The 23,214-nt window shown below is 44.2% G+C and overlaps 1 protein-coding gene across 1 annotated transcript in view; it reads left to right on the top strand.

The window, feature by feature from the left end:
• The window catches only part of sytl3 (synaptotagmin-like 3), a 224,266-nt gene that overhangs the window by 21,539 nt on the left and 179,513 nt on the right, over positions 1–23,214 (top strand). Inside the window, exons 4-6 of the mRNA XM_067989558.1 lie at positions 1,744–2,348; positions 14,515–14,730; positions 22,922–22,989. Coding sequence (XP_067845659.1) covers positions 2,239–2,348; positions 14,515–14,730; positions 22,922–22,989 — 394 coding nt within the window. The 5' untranslated portion in view covers positions 1,744–2,238. The remainder of the gene's footprint in view (positions 1–1,743; positions 2,349–14,514; positions 14,731–22,921; positions 22,990–23,214) is intronic.

The following is a 23,214-nucleotide window of genomic DNA, read 5'->3' as shown; positions in this document are numbered from 1 at the left end:
TGTCAAGGCCTTAGAGAGGTTTCAGAAGAGATTTACTAGAATGGTTCCAGGTATGAGGGACTTCAGTTATGTAGATAGACTGAAGAAGCTGGGATTGTTCTTCTTAGAACAGGGAAGATTAAGGGGAGATTTGATAAGGGACAGAGTAATTAAGGAGAAACTGTTTGCAGTGGCAGAAGGGTCGGTAACCAGAGGACACAAATTTAAGGAAATCAGCAAAAGAGCCAGAGGCGACTCGAGGAAACATTTTTTATGCATCGAGTTGTAATGATCTGGAATGCACTGCCTGAAAGGATGGTGGAAGCAGACTCAATAGTAACTTTCAGAAGGGAATTAGATAAATACTTGAAGACAAAAAATTTACAGGGTTATGGGGAAAGAGCAGGGGAATGGGATTAATTGGACAGCTCCTTCAAAGAGCTGACACAGGCATGATGGGCCGAATGGCCTCCTTCTGTGCTGTAACTACTATAATACTATGATATAATTACCACATGGCCAACTCCAAAATAGTCCAGTCAGTTCCCATCCATTTATGTACAGATTGAGTACCAGTCCCATCAGTGTGTGAAGAATGGTGTGCAGTTGGAATCTCTTTATCAGCATTATAGCTTATTACAGCAGGTATTGATGCAGGCCCAGGAAGGGTCCATGAACCAGCCCTGAACCAGTATCAGGCTAGCACTAGCATTCAATGTTTCAAAAATTTAACTTAACTCTGAAAATGTAGCTAAGATTGAACTTCACAAATCAGTGCATATCTCCCCACTCCCTTGAAATCTTACAGGTAAATTTTCCGTAAGGATTAAATTAATGGATGAAAAATTATTGGCCATGCATGCTGTGATTTCCCAACATGCACTGCCAGTGGGAGAGGCTCTGGGCTGGGATTGTGCGATCGGACAATTTAGCACCTTGTTCCCTTCCCTGCTCATTGAACTCTTTGTTATTATTGTGATGGCTGAATGTTTCAGATGTAAGAGACTATATTATCTTCTTAAAGGGAATTAGATAAGTATTTAAAAGGAAGAAAGTAAAAAGATACAGGGAATGGGCAGGGAAATGAGATTAGAGTAGAAAGCTGCAGTTGAAGAGCTGCTGCAGGCATAGATACGATGGACTGAAAGGCCTACTTCTGTGTTGTAAATTCAATTTCTATGAATTGTATGAGAAACAATAGACTGAGAGCATCTTAAACATTGTGCAAATTGGCTGTAACTGCACTGTGTTTTTAAAAAGTTCCAAACTATCTCCATGGCTGCAGGTACATCCTCAGACATCAGCATAAATCACTAAGGTCATGTAATCTCATTACTTACAGCACAAGAACTGCCAGTCTGGATATTCAGCCAAAAGGAAATGGCTCTTAATTAATTTAATAAAGCAAACAAACCTTTATTCATTATTTATTAATAATTGTTTACAATTAGCTAAAATTGTTTTTCCAATACAATGCGACTGGTAGAAATTATTTATAACTGTACATAATATAACTGGCTAATAACTCTATGCTGACTATGTAGTTATGCACTGTCAATAGCCATTGCATTTGCTAATTCATTAAATGCTAATGGAAGCTATGGTGAGTGCAGTTGAAGGGTCAAACTTCCCGATGAGTGGGTACCATGAAAGCACTATAATAAAATCAATAAATCTGAGATAAGATGTGTGTGTTACAACTCAGTAAAGTATCAGTGATGAGTACATCAGGCTGACTGTTGCTATATCTTGTTCCTTTCGTAGGGTTCAAAACGGCTTATGACTTAGAACAGCACTTCATACATGAAAGGCAGTCTGCTCGAAGCTGGTTGTTGCTCCAAGAATCCCCCTCACTGTGTTCCTAAAGATGCTCCAGATGGAGATGTACTGACCCAGGATCAATGTTTGGCATTTTGTTGACTTGTGAGCATCGAGAGAGAGGGAGAGAGAGAGAGAATCATATTGAATGTATCAGGCTGAAAGGCAAAGGGTGCAATCGGTTTATGAAGTGTCAATGGGAAAGTATGAAAAATTGCTTCAAACTGGAAACAGGAATACACAGGAGATGAGTTTGATATCAAATTGTCAATCCATAAATGCGGCACAACAGTAGGAAGTTGACAACTGCTGTTACTGCATAATTCAGATAACTTTATCTGTCATTCACTGGGTTTGGGAGCTTCTCTTGACTCTTGTATTAAAAGTCTGTGGAGTTGAACTGTTGAACAGTAGTGACACCAACACTGCACAGAGACCAGAATGACGCTGGAAATTGATATCAAATCCCTCAAAGGTCTAGAACGGGAGAAGGTTCTGGAAGTCCTTCATCGGGATGAAATGTTACGAAAAGCTGAAGAAGAACGGATAAGGTGAGCAGCATAAAAATCTTATTGATCTTTGGAAAGAGGAGTATCATTGCTGCAGTGAGGTACCAATGATCAGTGCATTAAAGTATACATTAGAATTATGATGAATTATGAACAGTGAGGCCAAATCACCAAAGCAACATTTAGAGTCAAAATATTGCTAGCAAAACCATTTACACCATTATATTGACCAAATGATAATCCATAGCTCTTAACTTGAAGGTGCTATTCAAGAATTGATGGCTGATGAATTTCTTCAATTGTGAGATACAAAAGATTCAAGTGATGGGCAACCTAATTTCTTCATATCCGTGGACTGGTATCAATCAAATGGTTTGATGGCTTGATATTAATGCTTTTCTAAATGGAATGTTAGCTTTTATAGAATCATAGAAAGGTTACAACAGGAAGGAGGCCATTCGGCCCATCGAGTCCCCGCTGGCTCTATGTGAGAGCAACCCAGCTAGTCCCACTCACTCGCCCTATCCCCGTAGCCATGGAAATGTTTTAATTTCAAGTACTCATCCAGTTCCCTTTTGAAGGCCATGAGTGAATCTGTCTCCACCACTTCCTCGAGCTGTGCATTCCAGATCCTAACCACTTGCTGTGTAAAAAAGTTTTTCCTCATGTCACCTTTAGTTCTTTTGCCAATCACTTTAAATCTTTGCTCTCTGGTTCTTAACCCTTCTGCCAATGGGAACAGTTTCTCTCTATTTACTCTGTCTAGACTGTTCATGATTTTGAATACCTCTATCAAGTCTCCTTGTAACCTTTTCTGTTCCAAAGAGAACAATCCCAGCTCCTCAGGTTTATCCATGTAACTAAAGCCCTTCATCCCTGGAACTATTCTAGTAAATCTCTTCTGCACCTTTTCTAAGGCCTTCACATCTTTCCTGAAGTGCAGTGCCAAGAACTGGACACAATACTCCAGTTGTGGCCAAACCAGTGTTTTATAAAGGTTCATCATGACTTCCTTACTTTAGTATTCTATGCCTCTATTTATAAAGCCCAGGATCCCGTATGTTTTCTTAACTGCTTTCGCAACCTGCCCTGCCACCTTCAACGATTTGTGCACATATACCCCCAGATCTCTCTGTTCCTGTACCCCTTTTAGATTTGTTCCCTCTAGGTTATATTGCCTCCCTTGTTCTTCCTACCGAAATATATCACTTCGCATTTTTCTGTATTAAATTTCATCTGCCAGGTGTCCGCCCATGCCACCAGCCTGTCTATGTTCTCTTGAAGTGTATCACTATCCTCTTCACTATTCATTACCTTTCCAAGTTTTGTGTCATCTGCAAATTTTGAAATTGTGCCCTGTACACCCAAGTCCAAGTCATTAATATATATCAAGAAAAGCAGTGGTCCAGCACTGACTCCTGGGGAACACCACTGTACACCTCCCTCCAGTCCAAAAAACAACCGTTCACCACTACTGTCTGTTTCCTGTCACTTAGCCAATTCTGTATCCATGTTGCTACTGCCCCCTTTATTCCATGGGCCACAATCTTGATGATGCGGTACTTTATCTAACGCCTTTTGAAAGTCCATATACACCACATCATCTGCATTGCTCTCATCTACCATCTCTGTTACCTCATCAAAAAACTCTATCAGGTTAGTTAAACATGATTTGCCTTTAACAAATCCTTGCTGGCTTTCCCTAATTAATCCACACTCGTCCAAGTGACTGTTAATTCTGTCCCGGATTATCGTTTCTAAAAGTTTCCTCATCACCAAGGTTAAACTGACTGGCCTGTAGTTTCTGGGTTTATCCTTACATCCTTTTTTGAACAAGGGTGTAACATTTGCAATTCTCCAGTCCTCTGGCACCACCCCTGTATCTAAGGCTGTTTGGAAGATTATGGCCAATATCTCCGCAATTTCCACCCTTACTTCCCTCAGCAACTGAGGATGCATCCCATCTGGACCGGGTGACTTAACTACTTTAAGTACGGCTAGCCTTTCTAATACCTCTTCTTTATCAATTTTTAGCCCATCCAGTATTTCAACTATATCATCCTTTACTGAGACTCTGGCAGCATCTTCTTCCTTGGTAAAGACAGATGCAAAGTACTCATTTAGTACCTCGGCCATGCTCTCTGCTTCCATGAGTAGATCTCCTTTATGGCCCCTCCTCTTACTACCCGTTTACTATTTATATGCCTGTAGAAGACCTTTTATGTTTGCCGCCAGTCTATTCTCATACTCTCTCTTTGCCCCTTATTTCCTTTTTCACTTCCCCTCTGAACTTTCTGCCTGGTTCTCACTTGTGTTATCAACCTGACATCTGTCATCGCCCCTTCTTTCCAATTCACCTCACTCTCTATCTCTTTTGTCATCCAGGGAGATCTGGCTTTAGTAGCCCCCACCTTTCTCCCTCCTGGGAATATACCTAGACTGTACCAGAACCATCTCCTCTTTAAAGGTCGCCCACTTTTCAATGACAATTTTGTCTAACAATCTTTGATTCTAATTTACCCGGGCCAGATCTGTTCTCATCCCACTGAAATTGGCCTTCCTCCAATTAAGTATTTTTACTTTAGAGTGGTCTGTGTCCTTTTCCATAGTTATTCTAAGCTTTATGATACTATGATCACTGCTCCCTAAATGCTCCCCCCCTGACACTTGCTCCACTTGGCCCGCCTCATCCCCTAGAACCAAGTCCAGCAATGCGTCCTTCCTCGTTGGGCCGGAAACGTACTGGTCAAGAAAGTTATCATGAACACATTTCAAAAATTCCTCCCCCCCCCCCACTTTGCCCCTTATATTATTATTATCCCAGTCTATATTATCTCAAGGGGACTAGAATACAAAGTGGTGGAAGTTATGTTACAGTTGTTAAAGCTTTGGTCAGACTGCATCTGGAGTACTGCATTCAGTTCTGGGCACCGTACCTCAGGAAGGATATATTAGCCTAGGAGGGGGTGCAGCGCAGATTCACCAGAATGATACTGGGGCTAAAAGGGTTAAATTATGAGGACAGGTTGCCTGGATTTGGCTTGTATTCCCTTGAGTATAGAAGATTAAGGGGTGATCTAATTGAGATGTTAAACGATTTGATAGGATAGATAGAGAGAAACTATTTCCTCTGATGGGGGAGTCCAGTACACGGGGGCATAACCTTAAAATTAGAGCTGGCCCATTCAGGGTTGAAGTGAAGGAGCACTTCTTCACACAAAGCGTAGTGGAAATCTGGAACCCTCTCTTTCCCTAAAAAAACTGTTGAGGCTAGGCCAATTGAAAATTTCAAAACGGAGATTGATATATTTTTGTTAGGTCAGGGTATTAAGGGATATGGAATCAAAGCGGGCAAGTGGATATAAGATACAGATCAGCCATGATCTAATTGAAGGACAGAACAGGCACAAGGGGCTGAATGGCCACCTCCTGTTCCTACGTTCCTATTAAATGCGCAAGGAAGGACTGTGAGTAACACTGATGATTATGATCATCCCTTAACATATGTTTTAAGTGGAATAACAATGCTTATTAAATTACTTTAACCAACATAGGCAGGTAGAGGATATAAAATACATGGATGAATTAAATCTCAGCTGAGAAACTGGTCCATGGCTTTGGATCACTGAATAATTAACAGTCTAACAGCATCTATGCATGTCTCTGCCTGAAGGAATTTCTAAAGTTCAGGATTGATTATTCATTGGTCATCCTATTATGAGGTCATCTAGTGGAGAAGGCATAGGAAATTCAAAGAGGGACCCAACAGAAGGTTGCATTTCTTATCCGACTCGCCTATCATAGCACACAGCTCACCCATCCTAGTGTCCAACTCATCCAGCCCAGCTTCCAACTCACCCAGCACAGCTTCCATCTCAACCATCTTCAGCTGCTTCATCAATGATCTTCCCTGCATCATAAGGTCAGAAGTGGGGATATTCACTGATGATTGCACAGTGTTCAGTTCCATTCACAACCCCTCAGATAATGAAGCCGTCCGTGCCCACATGCAGCAAGACCTGGACAACATCCAGGCTTGGGCTGATAAGCGGCAAGTAACATTCGCGCCAGGCAAGTGCCAGGCAATGACTATCTCCAACAAGGGAGAATCTAACCACCTCTCCTTGACATTCAATGGCATTACCGTCGCCGAATCCCCCACCATCAACATCCCGGGGGTCACCATTGACCAGAAACTAAACTGGACCAGCCACATAAATACGGTGGCTACAAGAGCAGATCAGATGCTGGGTATTCTGTGGGGAGTGACTCACCTCCTGATGCCTCAAAGCCTTTCCACCATCTACAAGGCAAAGTCAGGAGTGTGATGGAATACTTTTCACTTGCCTGGATGAGTGTAGCTCCAAGAACACTAAAGAAGCTCAACACCATTCAGGACAAAGCAGCCCTCTTGATTGGCACCCCATCCACCACCCTAAACATTCACTCTCTCCACCACTGGTGCACTGTGGCTGCAGTGTGTACCATCTACAAGATGCACTGCAGCAACTCACCAAGGCTTCTTCGTTAACACCTTCCAAACCCACGACCTCTACCATTTAGAAGGACAAGGGCAGCGGGCTGACGACACCCAGCTCTACCTCACCACCTCCTCTCTCGACCCCTCCACTGTCCCTCATTCGTCACGCTGCTTGTCCGACATCCAGTACTGGATGAGCAGAAATTTCCTCCAACTGTATATTGGGAAGGTTAAAGCCATTGTCTTTGATCTCCACCACAAACTCCGATCCCTAGCCACCGGCTCCATCCCTCTCCCTGGCCACTGTCTGAGGCTGAACCAGACCGTTTGCAACCTTGGCGTCCTATTTGACCCTGAGATGAGCTTCCGACCACATATCCACTCCATCACCAAGACCGCCTACATCCACCTCCATAACATCGCCCATCTCCGCCCCGCCTCAGCAAAACTGCTGCTGAAACCCTCATTCATGCCTTTCTTGCCTCTAGACTTGACTATTCCAATGGTCTCCTGGCTGTCCTCCCATCTTCCACCCTCCATAAACTGTGAGCTCATCCAAATCTCTGCTGCCCGTATCCTAACTCGCACCAAGTCCTGTTCTCCCACCATCCCTGTGCTCGCTGACCGACATTGGCTCTCGGTCTGGGAACACCTCGGGCGCTAAATTGGGCCGTGTAGCGCCCGTTGTTTCGGCGCTACACGGCCTCTCCGACATCCAAGATGGTGTCTTGGATGCGCATGCACGTTTCCTGCATGACGTGCGCCAGTCGCCATCTTGGTATAAAAGTTAGCACAGGCGCAGATAACGAACGCTGGAATCATGTAAAGTAGGGAGAAAATGGCTTCAATCAGTGTGCAACGCTGATTTAAAGTGATAGACACTATTTTGGGACTTAACGCTCAACTCAACGCACAGTCTTAACCCCGACCATCTGAACGTGTCTTAGAGTGCCTGGAGGATCCCCCACCAGCGCTAAGGTGGGTATATGGGTAAAGAGGCGGAGAGGTTTAGGGAGGGAATTCCAGAGCTTAGAGCCTAGGCAGCTGAAGGCACGGCTGCCAATGGTGGAGTATTTAAAATCGGGGATGCGCAAGAAGCAACAACCGGAGGAGTGCAGAGATCTCAGAGGGTTGTAGGGCTGGAGGAGGTCCACAGGTCCACCATGATCTTATTGAATGTCGGAAGAGGCTCGAGGGGCTAAATGCCACTGCCACTTGCTGCCTTTTGATATGCGCCACCTTCTCCTGCAAGAAAGCGGGACATGTGCCTGGGGGATGTGCCTGTCATGGTTGAATAGCTGCCAGTGTGTGTGGCCTGTGAGTTGTGGGTGGGTGGCTTAAAACAGTGCTAATGTGCAAGTGTGAGAGGAAGCATCTGATTGGAAGAATTGAGTACTGATGGAAAGAGTTTATTGGTATGTGGGGGATGGGGGTGTAGTGTGTGGTGCAGTTGGTAGGAGACACCACTTGACAGTTGACCTCGTTCACCTTGACCACTCATGTCAAAGCATTGAACTTCTTCCTGCACTGCATCCATGTTCATGATGCTGTGCGCCTGGCATTGGCTTCGTCCCCTGCTGCCTCCCACTGTCTTTTGAGTATATGTCTGGAGGGCCTCTTGCCCCCCCCCTGTGGATATAGGATGCCCCTCCTTCTGCCCACCTCTTGCACCCAAGGTCTCTAGTGCATCAACAGAGAACCTTGGTGCACGCACACTTGCAGGCCTGGCACCAACTCACATCGGCAGATTGGTGAGGTCTGGCGTGCAGATTGGAGGATGTGGGATTTAGTAGTGCGCAACCTTTATTCAATGTTTTAACGTAACTCGTCAGTATCTAAACATAGGGATGGGACTTGCATCTGTGTTTTACGTGTGCGATGTCTGATCTCCGTTCAGACTCCGTGCCGACAGTAGCCTGTTATTTTCAGCAAATAACAGGTAGCAGCTACCTTTAAGAGATTTCTAAGAAATATCCTCCCTTTAAGCTATTGATTTCCCTCTGGTGGTGGAAAGTGCGAATTGCATTGATTCCACGTGCAAGGCCTGGAAAGGAAGGCTGATTGCAGGTAAGTCCTTGGGTGGGTCCAAACTTGTTTCCTGCCTGCATAGGGTCCATTGGGCGCAGGGTACTAGCGCATTGCGCTACCCCTGCTTGAAACAGACCCTTATCCAACTTTTCCCCCCTCGATTTTAAAATTCTCATCCTTGTTTTCAAATCCCTCCATGGCCTCGCCCTTCCCTATAACCTCCTCCAGCCCTACAACCCTCTGAGATCTCTGCACTCCTCCGGTTGTTGCTTCTTGCGCATCCCCGATTTTAAATACTCCACCATTGGCAGCCGTGCCTTCAGCTGCCTAGGCTCTAAGCTCTGGAATTCCCTCCCTAAACCTCTCCGCCTCTTTACCCCTCTCCCCTCCTTTAAGACACTCCTTTAAACCTACCTCTTTGACCTAGTTTTTGGTCAGCTGTTCTAATATCTCCTTGTGTGGCTCCTGTGAAGTGCCTTGGGATGTTTTACTATGTTAAAGGTGCAATATAACTGCAAGTTGTTGTTGGGTAAAGAAGTTTCTCCTGAATTCCCTATTGGATTTATTAGTGACTATCTTATATTTATGATCTCTAGTTTTGGACTCCCCCACAAGTGGGAACATTTTCTCTATGTCTACCCTATCAAACCGTTCAGTTATCTTAAAGACCTCAACCTTCTCTTTTCTAGAGAAAAGAGCCCCAGCCTGTTGAGCCTTTACTGATAAGTTTATCTCAGTTCTGGTATCATCTTTGTGAATCTTCCTTGCACCTTCTCCAATGCCTCTATATCCTTTTTATAATCCATATTGTACCAGACCAGAACTGTGCACAGTATTCCAAGTGTCGTCTAATGAAGGTTCTATACAAGTTTAACATAACTTCTCTGCTTTTCAATTCTATTGCTCTAGAAGTGAACCCCAGTGCTTGGTTTGCCTTCTTTATGGCCTTATTAATCTGAGTCGCTACTTTTAGTGATTTGTCTATCTGTACCCCAAGATCCCTTTGCTCCTCTACCCCATTTAGACTCTTATTATCCAAGCAATATGTGGCCTTTTTATTCTTCCTACCAAAATGCACCACTTCACACTTATCTATATTGAAATTCATTTCCTAATTACACACCCATTCTGCAAGTTTATTAATGTCTTTTTTCATTTTGACTCGTTCTTCCTTTGTTTAAATTACACCCCCCAATTTGGTGTTGTCTGCAAATTTGGAAATTATACTTCTGATTCCCGAGTTCAAATCCTTAATGTAAATTGTGAACAAATGTGACCCCAGCACCGATCCCTGTGGAACACCACTTCCCATCTTTTGCCAGTTTGCATAGCTACCCTTAACTTCCTACTCTCTCTTTTCTGTGTTGTAGCCAGCTTGCTATCCATTCTGCTACCTGTCCCCTGACTCCACGTGCTCTGACCTTAGTCATGATTATGGAACAGTTCCTGCAGATTGCAGGGTGGCAAATGTAGCTCCGCTATTTAAAAAGGAGAAAGAGAGAAAACAGGGAACTACAACAGGGAACTACAGGGAAAATGCTAGAGTCCATTATAAAGGATGTGATAACAGGACACTTAGAAAATATCAACAGGATTAGACAAAGTCAACATGGATTTATGAAAAGGAAATCGTGTTTGACAAACCTACTGGAGTTTTTTGAGGATGTAACTGGTAAAATAGATAAGGGAGAACCAGTGGATGTGGTTTATTTGGATTTTCAGAAGGCCTTTGATAAAGTCCCACATAAGAGGTTAGTGTGCAAAATTAAAGCACGTGGGATTGGGAGTAATATACTGGCATGGATTGAAAATTGGTTAACAGACAGGAAACAGAGAGTAGGAATAAATGGGTCTTTTTTGAGGTGGCAGGCGGTGACTAGTGGGGTACTGCAGGGATCAGTGCTTGGGCCCCAGCTATTCACAATATATATCAATGGTTTGGATGAGGGAACCAAATGTAATATTTCCAAGTTTGCTGATGACACAAAACTTGGTGGGATCGTGAGTTGTGAGGAGGATGCAAAGAGGCTTCAAGGCAATTTAGACAAGTTGAGTGAGTGGGTAAATACATGACAGATGCAGTATAACGAGATAAATGTGAAGTTATCCACTTCGGAAGGAAAAACAGAAAGGCAGAGTATTATTTAAATGGTGATAGATCGGGGAATGTTGATGTACAAAGGGACCTGGGTGTCTTTGTACGCCAGTCACCGAAAGCAAACATGCAGGTGCAGCAAGCAGTTAGGAAAGCTAATGGCCTTCATTGCAAGAGGATTTGAGTACAGGAGCAAGGATGTCTTACTGCAGTTATACAGGGCCTTGGTGAGACCACACCTGGAGTATTGTGTGCAGTTTTGGTCTCCTTACCTAAGAAAGGATATACTTGCCATAGAGGGAGTGCAGTGAAGGTTCACCAGACTGATTCCTGGGATGGCAGGACTGTCGTATGAGGAGAGATTGGGTCGACTCGGCCTGTATTCACTAGAGTTTAGAAGAATGAGAGGGGATCTCATTGAAACATATAAAATTCTGACAGGGCTAGACAGACTGGATGCAGGGAGGACGTTTCCCTTGACTGGGGGGTCTAGAACAAGGGGTCACAGTCTCAGGATACGGGGTAGGACATTTAGGACTGAGATGAGGAGAAATTTCGTCACTCAGAGGGTGGTGAACCTATGGAATTCTCTACCACAGAAGGCTGTGGAGGCCAAGTCACTGAATATATTTAAGAAGGAGACAGATAGGTTTCTGGACACAGAAGGCATCAAGGGATATGGGGAGAGAGCGGCAATATGGTATTGAGATAGAGGATCAGCCATGATCATATTGAATGGCGGAGCAGGCTCGAAGGGCCGAGTGGTCTACTCCTGCTCCTATTTTCTATGTCTATCTATGAGCCTACAGTGTGGTACCTTATTGAGGCCTTTTGGAAATCCAAATATATTAAATCTACTATGTTACCCTTGTCTTATAGTACAAAGAAGGTTCACTCGGTTAATCCCGGGGATGAGGGGGCGGACATATGAGGAGAGGTTGAGTAGATTGGGACTCTACTCATTGGAGTTCAGAAGAATGAGAGGCGATCTTATTGAAACATATAAGATTGTGAAGGGGCTTGATCGGGTGGATGCGGTGAGGATGTTCCCAAGGATGGGTGAAACTAGAACTAGGGGGAATAATCTTAGAATAAGGGGCTGCTCTTTCAAAACTGAGATGAGGAGAAACTTCTTCACTCAGAGGGTGGTGGGTCTGTGGAATTTGCTGCCCCAGGAAGCTGTGGAAGCTACATCATTAAATAAATTTAAAACAGAAATAGACAGTTTCCTAGAAGTAAAGGGAATTAGGGGTTACGGGGAGCGGACAGGAAATTGGACATGAATTTAGATTTGAGGTTAGGATCAGATCAGCCATGATCTTATTGAATGGCGGAGCAGGCTCGAGGGGCCGATTGGCCTACTCCTGCTCCTATTTCTTCTGTTCTTATGTTCTTCCTCTTTCTGTTACTTCTTCAAAGAATTCAATAAGGTGGTTAAGCATAACTTTCTCTTCTGAAATCAGTGCTGACTACTCTGTTATATTTTTATTTTCTAGATGTTTTTCTATTACATCTTTGACTAAAGATTCCATTATCTTTCCTACCACTGATATTAAGCTAACTGGTCTATAGAATCATAGAAAGGTTACAGCATGGGAGGAGGCCATTCAGCCCATTGAGTCCGCGACGGTCTATGCAAGAGCAATCCAGCTGTCCCACTCCCCCGCCCTATCCCCGTAGCCCTGCAATTTTTTTCCTTTTAAGTACTTATCCAGTTCCCATTCGAAGGCCATGATTGAATCTGCCTCCACCCCCACCTCGGGCAGTGCATTCCAGATCCCAACCACTCGCTGTGTAAAAAATGTTTTCCTCATGTCACCTTTGGTTCTTTTGCCAATCACCTTAAATGTACAGTACCCTGCATTTGTTCTATCTCCCTTTTAAATATAGGAATAACATTAGCTGTCCACCAGTCCCCTGGCTCTATTCCCTTTTCTAATGATTTTTTTCTGTATATGTAATAGTGCCTCTACTATCTCTTCCCTAACTTCTTTTAATATGCGCGGATGCAATCCATCTGGACCAGGTGTCCTATCCTCTCTAAGTTTGATTAGTTTATCAATTATTACCCCCCTTTCTATCTTAAATGTCTTTATATCTGTTTTGATCACTCCTTCTAATGTCATGCCCACCATGTTCGTCTCCCTGGTAAATACTGAGGCAAAGTAATTATTCAATATTTCTCCCATTTTACTGTCATTACCTGTGAGTTTCTCTTGTACGTCCCTTGGTGGCCTTATCCTTACCCTGATTTTTCTTTTGTTATTTTGAGTCTGTAGAATATTTTACTATTTCTTTTTATATTCCTTGATAATTTAATTTTGTAATTCCTCTTTGCTTTCCTAATTTTTTTTTACTTCTTTCCTAACCCTTTGTATTCCCTTCAGATACACACTAGTTACAACTAGTGAGTCAATTCCCTGCCACAATAATTAATACCTAGTCAGGGACCCACTTACAGCTGACTGACTGTTAACTGCCACTGACTTACAGTTTTTTAAAGTTAGAAAGAAAACCAAGTTAGATTACAGTTTGAAAACAACACACTTTCTGTACTACTCATCCACCACTTACCAGTGGGTAAATTCAACTTTGTCACTCTGTTTAGCAAGTCACTCCGTTTAGTAGACTCACCCAACTCTCACTGAGCTCTGTGCTTAAATCTCAGAAAGACTGGTGGAAAGGGCGCGAATCGGGTGCACTAACCTCTGTGCCCGATTGTCCAAACTGACCTCCCATTGAGGGAGGCTCTATGTCTGGAGCACTAACTCAGAATTTACCCCATACATTTAAAACAAAAATTGGGTTAAAAGGGACTGGCTGGCACAGTGGATAAGCAGAGGTTTGCGTGATGGGACACAGTCGGTAGCATGCGGGTTTTTCTCAGTGAGGCTCTCCACCGGCATCACCACCTCGGCAAATCGGCCCTTATGGTTCAACCTGTAACTTATCATTTTCACAGGAGAATTGGATGGGATGAAGAGTGGGAAAGAGGGCTAAGCTTCATTCATTAGACATGGGTGCAATATAGAAGGACTTTGGTCTCTTCTAATAAAGTGTTTGGTGGAAGATTTTACAATTGAAGAGGCACTACCTTCACCAAAGATTGTCGGATAAATCTTTAGACATTTGAGACTGGACAAAAACTATTATAAATGTGTGTCAATATGTCACAACAGCATGTATGGTGCCTGAGATGAGGAGAAATTTCTTCACTCAGAGGGTGGTGAATTTTTGGACTTCTCTACCCCAGAGGGCTGTGGAGGCTCAGTCATTGAGTACATTCAAAACAGAGATCAATAGATTTCTAGATATTAAAGGGCTCTGGGGATAGTGCAGGAAAATGGCATTGAGTTGGAAGATGAGCTCTGATCTTATTGAATGGCGGAGCAGGCTCGAGGGGCCGGATGGCCTACTCCTGCTCCTGTTTCTTATGTTCTTATGTGTCATTGTATCAGTTTAGCTGTAATCAAACAAAAATAAAGCTTCACTACTCACTTTACCCCTTTAACCTTTACTGAGAAAAATACAGTGTTAGATTCTACCTTGTCTTTGTATATGTGATCAGATTGTGTCACTGCAAATGCTACTTCCTTTTTGCACAGGAAGTTAAAATCCGAATATCAGGAAATTCGGCGGAAAGGGGCAAAAAGTTGCAGCCGGGAATACAGCAGCCGTTCCTGCGCTCGATGCCAGGTCCCACTGGGGCTGGTGTTTAACATCGGTGCCGTATGCAGTATCTGCAGTCACAAAGTGTGCAGCAAATGCCGTGTGTACAATAGCAGCAGAGTGTGGAGATGCACAGTGTGTAATGCTCACGGGTAAGAACCTTTAAAACTACTCTTCTTACTTTTACACCTGGTGTCGAGAACTCCTAGGTCAGCTTCCATGCAAAGCAAAGTTGAAGCTATGCTGTCCTGTTAAGAGCTATGAGCTTCCCTTTGTGCAACAGGGTGTGATCACCGATCCTGCCATTCCAGCATAGAGGTGTGTTTGAAGGGAGGGAAATAAGACTTTAACACTGCTGCCATGTTACTGTGATGGGTAATCTGCTTCGACGTGTAGGCTGCAGCAGGACTGTAGTACACATTCACCGTACTTCAGACTAAGGACTAGCTGTGGCATCCCCATGGAGACCTATTGGTCCCCATAGAATATATTATGCTTAGTCTTTCATTTGATTTCTTGCCTCCCTGCTCTTTATTAAAGGTCATGACCCTTTGTTGTGTAAGGTATTCCTTATTTCCTGTGATTCTTGGAACTGGACGAGTACTCAAGCAAAGAAAGTCACCCTCACTCACGGTAGTTTCATTAATCAAAAGTAATTATTTAATGATGTTATAATTCCTATGTAAGGAGTCGTACAACACCAGGTTATAGTCCAACAGCTTTATTTGAAATCACAAGCTTTCGGAGCTTTGCTCCTTCGTCAGTCATCTCAAATAAAGCTGTTGGACTATAACCTGGTGTTGTACGACTCCTTACATTTGTCCACCCCAGTCCATCACCGGCATCACCACATCATAATTCCTATGAGCATTCATGAAGCAAAATCAAACCATACATATGACTGTCCTCTATAAAATCCTGTTATACACTTAATAACTCGCAACGTTATTATGTAATGATTTAACAATGCATACACACATCAGGCAAATCATTAATATATATACAATATTTAAACCAAGGACTTTGCTCATCAAGGCCTGAGAGTATTTCAGCTCTTCAGTCTTCGAGGTCCTTTTCTTCTTCTGCTATGTTCGGCTGCAGTGTGCGTTCCTTATGACTGCCGTTTGGTAAAGAGGCTGTTCTTCTCTCAAAACCTTTTATATTGTTTTTACCAATAGGACTTAGGACTAGGAATTGCCATTCTTTTTGTCCAATCACCCCCTATTTCTATGCGTCAATCATTAACATACCTCAGATTGACAGATTAGGCTTTGATCATGTGACTGGAGACCCTTTGATGTAGAAAAGGCCATGTGCTCGAACTATGGAACGTAAAAGGCCCTTTTACTATCGCTGTTTATGGCCTTTCATGTAGAGATAGCCCCTTTCATTTCTATGCATAGACATTCTTATTGGTCCTGACACCTCCAATTTTGATTGCTTCATTGGCTTCAAATCCATTCCTTATACCATTTGACTCTATGCTGGGTGCAATACTATTTGATGTTTTACAAATCCCTGTTCTATGAACAGATTACCAGATAGGAATGAGAGGCCCATGCCTTTTCACAGCTATCATTGCTTTTTTAAAATATTTATTCATGGGATGTGGGCGTCGCTGGCTAGGCCGGCATTTATTGCCCATCCTTAATTGCCCTTGAGAATGATGTGGAGATGCCGGTGATGGACTGGGGTTGACAATTGTAAACAATTTTACAACACCAAGTTATAGTCCAGCAATTTTATTTTAAATTCACAAGCTTTCGGAGAAAATCTCCGAAAGCTTGTGAATTTAAAATAAAATTGCTGGACTATAACTTGGTGTTGTAAAATTGTTTACAATTGCCCTTGAGAAGGTGGTGGTGAGCCGCCTTCTTGAACCGCTGCGGACTGTATGGTGAAGGTTCTCCCACAGTCCTGTTAGGAAGGGAGTTCCAGGATTTTGACCCAGCGACGATGAAGGAACGGCAATATATGTCCAAGTCGGGGTGGTGTGTGACTTGGAGGGGAACGTGCAGGTGGTGTTGTTCCCATGTGCCTGCTGCCCTTGTCCTTCTAGGTGGTAGAGGTCGCGGGTTTGGGAGGTGCTGTCGAAGAAGCCTTGGTGAGTTGCTGCAGTTGCTTTCCCAATCCAAAGCCTTTGATGTATGTCCTTGTTGTCTTTTCTTACATTACCCCCTGCTGTGTTGAAACACTTATGTTTCCAAAAAACAATGTGTTTTGAAAGCACGACAAAGCTTTAAGCTCAATATTATCCATCAAGCTTATTTATTTAATAATCTAGATATCTATCCGCAGTACAATGTCTTCGCTAACGAAACTCATACTTCTCCAATGCCATCAGTGTCATTGAGGGAAAAAAGGATTTGCGAGAGCACAGTTAACTGTGTTTACATTACTGTGTTTACAGGTCTTTTGTTAAAGGGGTTTTGAACCCCACAGTATTTTAGTTTCCTGAGTGGCGGTCCCAGCCCTCCCCTTTCTGGCAGCTAAGGGCGGGGGAGAGGAGAAACCGTAGGTGAAGGGGTGATTTGCAGAGGATTTCCAGAGATCGGGCAGTCCTCTCCTGACCGCTGCCTCTAGCAGCCTGGGAGATCAGCGCTTTAAATTTCCTGCAGCAGTTCGCCCCCCCCCACCCCGGTCCGCGACATCACCGGCTGCTGCTCCAGCTCGGCGATGTTACCCGACCACTGTTGCAGAGACCCAAGATCGGCTGGTTTGCAGTTGGGAGGGGGCTGGGGAGTTTGGAATTGGGAGGGCTCGAGAGTGGGGAGAGAGAGAGAAATGGAGGCTCGGGGGTGAGATGGAGACTGGGGAATGGGTGCTTGGGGGGAGAGTTAGGGAATGAGGGCTCAGGGGACAGATGGGGAATGGGGGCTCAGGGAAGAGATGTGGAACTGGGGCTCGTGGGAGAGATGGGGAATGGGGGCTCGGGGGGTTAGGGAGACTGGGGAATGGGAGCTCTGGGATTTGAGTGTTATTTGTATTAGTGTTAGTTATCAATGCTATTTCAGTGAATTACCATCAGATACTGGTGGAATCAACGTTCCTCCTAGCTCTGGTTTCCCCTCTGCAAATCACCTCCCACCTTAGGTTTCCCCTCTTCGCCTGTTCACGGGTGGCCTCCTGGTTCTTGAAGCTTCTCGCACAACAGCTGCTGGCACGAAACCACAAGCAAAGATACTCAACTGCTGGGGACCCAACCCTTATAAAGTAAAAGCAATAACATTTGTAGAAGTCATGTGATCAGATGCCACATGATCAGATGTCACGTGATCATGCATCACATGGTCAAATGCCATGTGGTCAGAACATCACGTGATCATACCTCCAGGAATGCCTCCAACCAGAGTTGGCAGCCCTAGAGGGGGGATGGGCAAGTGGCCTGCCGTAAGGCCTCTGCAACGTGGGTCGGTTCCTAGGAGTGTGAGAATGACATAGGGGAGCCCAGTTTTTGCATGCGCTGTTTCCTTTTCCTTCCCCACCCATTTCACTTCCTGTGTGTCTGAGCAACACCACTCTGCAAATATTGGAGGAGGCGGCAATTAGTTGATGCAGGTGTGAATGCTTCTCGTTCCTCAAAATGTCACAGAAAGAGAAAGGACATATATTTATATAGCACCTTTCGCGACGATCTCCACCCACCATAAACTTGAGCTCATCCAAAACTCTGCTGCCCGTATCCTAACTAGCACCAAGTTCTGTTTACCCATCACCCCTGTGCTTACTGACCTACACTGGCTCCCGGTCTGGCAACGCCTCGATTTTAAAATTCTTATCCTTGTGTTCAAATCCCTCCATGGCCTCGCCCCTCCCTAGCTCTTTAACCTCCTCCAGCCCTACAACCCTTCGAGAACTCTGCGTTCCTCCAATTCTGGCCTCTTGTGCATCCCTGACATCCTTTGCCCTTCCATTGGCAGCCGTGCCTTCAGCTGTCAAGATCCTAAGATAGGTTCCCTCCCTAAACCTCTCCAGCTCCCTATCCCTCTCTCCTCCTTTAAGACACTCCTTAAAATCTACCTCTTTGATCAAGCTTTTGGTTACTTGTCCAAATATCTTTTTATGTGGTTTGGTGTCAAATTTTGTCTGATTACATAGAAACATAGAAAATTTACGGCACAGAATTGTGTCTGTGCAGGTCGAAATAGAGCTACCCAGCCTAATCCCACTTTCCAGCACATAGTCTGTAGCCTTGTAGGTTATGGCACTTCAAGTGCATATCCAAGTACTTTTTAAATGTGATGAGGGTTTCTGCCTCTACCACCCTTTCAGGCAGTGAGTTCCAGACCCCCACCAGCCTCTGGATGAATTTTTTTTTCCTCAGCTCCCCTTTAATCCTTCTACCAATAACTTTAAATCTATGCCTCCTGGTTATTGACCTCTCTGCTAAGGGAAGTAGGTCCTTCCTATCCACTCTAGGCCCCTCATAATTTTATACACCTCAATTAAAGCTCCCCTCAGCCTCTTCTGTTCCAAAGAAAACAACCCCAGCTTATCCAGTCTTTCCTCATAGCTAAAATTCTCCAGTCCCGGCAACATCCTCGTAAATCTCCTTTGTACCATCTCTAATGCAATCACATCTTTCCTGTAATGTGGTGACCAGAACTGTACGCAGTACTCCAGCTGTGGCCTAACTAGTGTTTTATCCAGCTCTAGCATAACCTCCCTGCTCTTATATTCTATGCCTCAGCAATTAAAGGAAAGTATCTGTATGCCTTCTTAACCACCTTATCTACCTGTCCTGCTACCTTCAGGGATCTGTGGACATGCACTCCAAGGTTCCTCTCTTCCTCTACATCTCTCAGTATCCTCCCATTTATTGTGTATTCCCTTGCCTTGTTTGCCCTCCCCAAATACATTACGTCACACTTCTCCAGATTGAATTCCATTTGCCACTTTTCTGCCCACCTGACCAATTCATTGATAGCTTCCTGCAGTGTATAGCTTTCTTCCTCACTATCAACCACACGGCCAATTTTTGTATCATCTGCAAACTTCTTAATCATGCCCCCTACATTTAAGTCTAAATCATTTATACCACAAAAAGCAAGGGACCTACTACTGAGCCTTCCAGTCACAAAAACACCATTACCCTTTGCTTCCTGCCACTGAGCCAATTTTGGATCCCATTTGTCACTTTCCATTGGATCCCATGGGCTTGTATTTTTTTGACCAGCCTGCCATGCGGTACCTTGTCAAAAGCCTTGATAAAATCCATGTAGACTACATCAAACGCGTTACCCTCATCGACCCTCCTTGTTACCTTCTCAAAAAATTCAATCAAGTTAGTCAGACACGATCTTCCCTCAACAAATCCATTCTGACTGTCCTTGATTAACCTGTGCCTTTTTAAATGATGATTTATGCCATCCCTCAGAATTGATTCCAATAATTTGCCCACCACCGAGATTAGACTGACTGGCCTGTAATTACTCGGTCTATCCTTTTCTCCCTTTTTAAACAATGGTACAATATTAGCAGTCCTCCAATCCTCCAGCACTACACCTGTAGCCAAGGAGGATTGGAAAATGATGCTCAGAGCCTCCGCTATTTCCTCCCTTGCTTCTTTTAACAGTCCGGGATACATTTCATCCGGCCCTGGTGATTTATCTACTTTCAAAGATGCTAAACCCCTTAATACTTCCTCTCTCACTATGTTTATCCCATCCAATATTTTACACTCCTCATTAACTACAATCTCTGCATCGTCCCCCTCTTTTGTGAAGACAGACACAAAGCATTCATTAAGAACCGTACCCACATCTTCCGCCTCCACGCATAGGTTACCTTTTTGGTCCCTAATAGGTTCTACTCTTTCCTTAGTTATCCTCTTGCTCTTTATGTATTTATAAAACATTTTTGGGTTTTCCTTAATTTTACTTGCCAGTACTTTTTCATGCCTGCTCTTTGCTTTCCTAGTTTCTTTTTTAATTTCACCCTTGCACTTTCTATACTCTTTGTTCCTGTCCTACCCAGGTCCCCTCGCTCACCTGTTTTTCTGATACATTGATGACTGTATCGGTGCCTTTTCCTGCTCTCGCCCCGAACTGGAAAATTTAATCAACTTTGCTTCCAATTTCCTTTCTTCCCTTGCCTTCACATGGTCCATCTCCGACTCTTCCCTTCCCTTCCTGACTTCTCTATCTCCATTTCTGGGGATAAGCTGTCAACCAATATCTATTATAAGCCCACTGACTCCCACAGCTACCTTGATTACACTTCCTCCCACCCCGCTTCCAGTTTCTCCATCTTCGTTGCATCTGTTTGGACGATACCACCTTCTGCACCAGTACTTCCGATATGTCTTTCTTTTTTCTCAACCGAGGATTCCCCTCCACTGTAGTTGACAGGGCTGTCGACCGTGTCCGTCCTATTTCCCGCACTTCTGCCCTCACCCCTTCCCTTTCCTCCCAGAACCATGATAGGGTCCCCCTTGTCTTCACCTTCCACCCCACCAGCCTCCACATTCAACGTATCATCCTCCACCATTTCTGCCACCTCCAGCGCGATCCCACCACCAAACACATCGTCCCCTCCCCTTTCAGCATTCCGAAGGGACTGCTCCCTCTGCGACTCTTCCATCACCCCCAACACCCACTCTCCTCCCCATGGCACCTTCCCAAGCGAGCGCAGGAGATGAAACACCTGCCTCTTCACCTCCTCCCTTCCCACCGTCCAGGGTCCCAAACACTCCTTCCAGGTGAAACAGCGGTTTACTTGTACTTCTTTCAAGTTAGCATACTGTATCTGCAGCACACAATGCGGCATCCTCTACACTGGGGAGACGAAATGCAGAAGGGGTGATCGCTTTGCTGAACACCTCCGCTCTGTCCGCAATCGTGACCCTGACCTGCCGGTCACTTGCCATTTCAATTCCTCTTCCCACTCCCACTTTGACCTCTCTGTCCTCGGCCTCTTACAATGCTCCAATGAAGCTCAACGTAAGCTCGAGAAACAGCATCTTTCATTTAGGCACTTTACAACCTTCCGCACTCAACATTGATTTCAATAACTTCAGATCATAACCACTGCTCCCATTTTTTCAGTCAGCTGGTGCTGGTAATGGTTCTGCTGCTGCCACTTACAGCTACTACTGAACAATCTTTTGTTTCTTAACCTGTCCCATTATCACCCTCCTTGCCTTGCACCATCCCTTTTGTCATTTAATCACTCCTGCTTTCTAGACTATTACAAACCTTCCCATTTGTGCTTTCCTTCCCTCCTTCGCCTCCTTTTCTTTCCCTGGCTCTGTACTTGGTTATAAACTGTTAAATCTCTAACTTCTTCCAGTTCTGATGAAAGGTCATTGGCCTGAAACGTTAACTCCATTTCCCTTAACATAGATGCTGCCTGACCTGCTGAGTATTTCCAGCATTTTCTGTTTTTATTCCTGAATTCCACTACTCTTTGTATGAAAAATGCTTCCTGATTTCACTCCTGAATGGCCTAGAGCTAACTTTTTAAGACTGTGCCCCCTTGTTCTGATTCTCCCCCAAAGGAAATAGCTTCTCTGTGTCTACTCTATCAAATCCTTTTATTATTTTAAACACTTCAATCAAATCACCCTTCAAACTTCTAAACTTAGTGAAATACAAGACAAATTTATACAACCTGTCCTCATAATTTAACCCTTTAAGCCCTGGTATCATTCTGGTGAATCTGCGCTGTACCCTCTCCAAGGCCAACATATCCTTCCTGAGGCACGGTGCTCAGACCTGAATCCAAACTCCAGATGGGGTCTGACCAAGTCAAGGGTTTGGCCATTTAGGACCGAGGTGAGGAAAATTTTTTTACTCAGAGGATTGTGAATCTTTGGAATTCTCTACCCCAGAGGGCTGTGGATGCTCAGTCGTTGAGTATATTCAAGACTGAGATCAACAGATTTTTGGATTCTAAAGGAACATGATGGGAAAGTTGAGGTAGAAGATCAGCCACGATCTTATTGAATGGTGGAGTAGGCTCAAGGAGCCGTATGGCCTACTCCTGCTCCTTATGTGTCAGCCTAGTTTATGTGCTCAAATCTCTGGAGTGGGACTTGAACCCCAAACCTGCTGATTCAGAGGCAAGAATGCTACCATTAAGCCAAGAAAAGATGAAGCCTTTGAACATGATTTATCTCTCTGCACTCAACAAATTCTTATAAATTTTTTTTTATTCGTTCATGGGATGTGGGTATCGCTGGCGAGGCCGGCATTTATTGCCCAGCCCTAATTGCCCTTGAAAGTGATGGCACTCTATTGAGTAAAACACTGCTCACTAACTCCTCCTATGTAACCCAAACTGAACTGCTCCACAAGAACTGGATTTCCACTTTAAACCATTTATGCTGATTCTGTATTTCAGGCAGATGAAGGTGAAATCTGGAGAGTGGTTTATTGAGGAAAGAGCAAAGAAATTTCACCAGGAGCAAGGTATTTGCAATGTTACTGTTAACTGCCCACACCACAAAGAATGATACAAGGAACACTGGGGGCAGACAAATAAATGTGCTCACTCAATACCAATAACACTGGCATCATAATTCCAATCGGGACCTAGTCCTGGAAGGGGACTGACTTGCAACTAGGGCAGAACCTGATTCGGGCAGGATTTTTTGTTCGTTCTTATGATGTGGGCAACACTGGTTAGGCAGTTGT

This window comes from Heptranchias perlo, chromosome 8 (genome assembly GCF_035084215.1).
Source record: "Heptranchias perlo isolate sHepPer1 chromosome 8, sHepPer1.hap1, whole genome shotgun sequence".
NCBI classification, from domain to species: domain Eukaryota; kingdom Metazoa; phylum Chordata; class Chondrichthyes; order Hexanchiformes; family Hexanchidae; genus Heptranchias; species Heptranchias perlo.
This window is presented reverse-complemented; position numbering and strand designations above follow the sequence as displayed.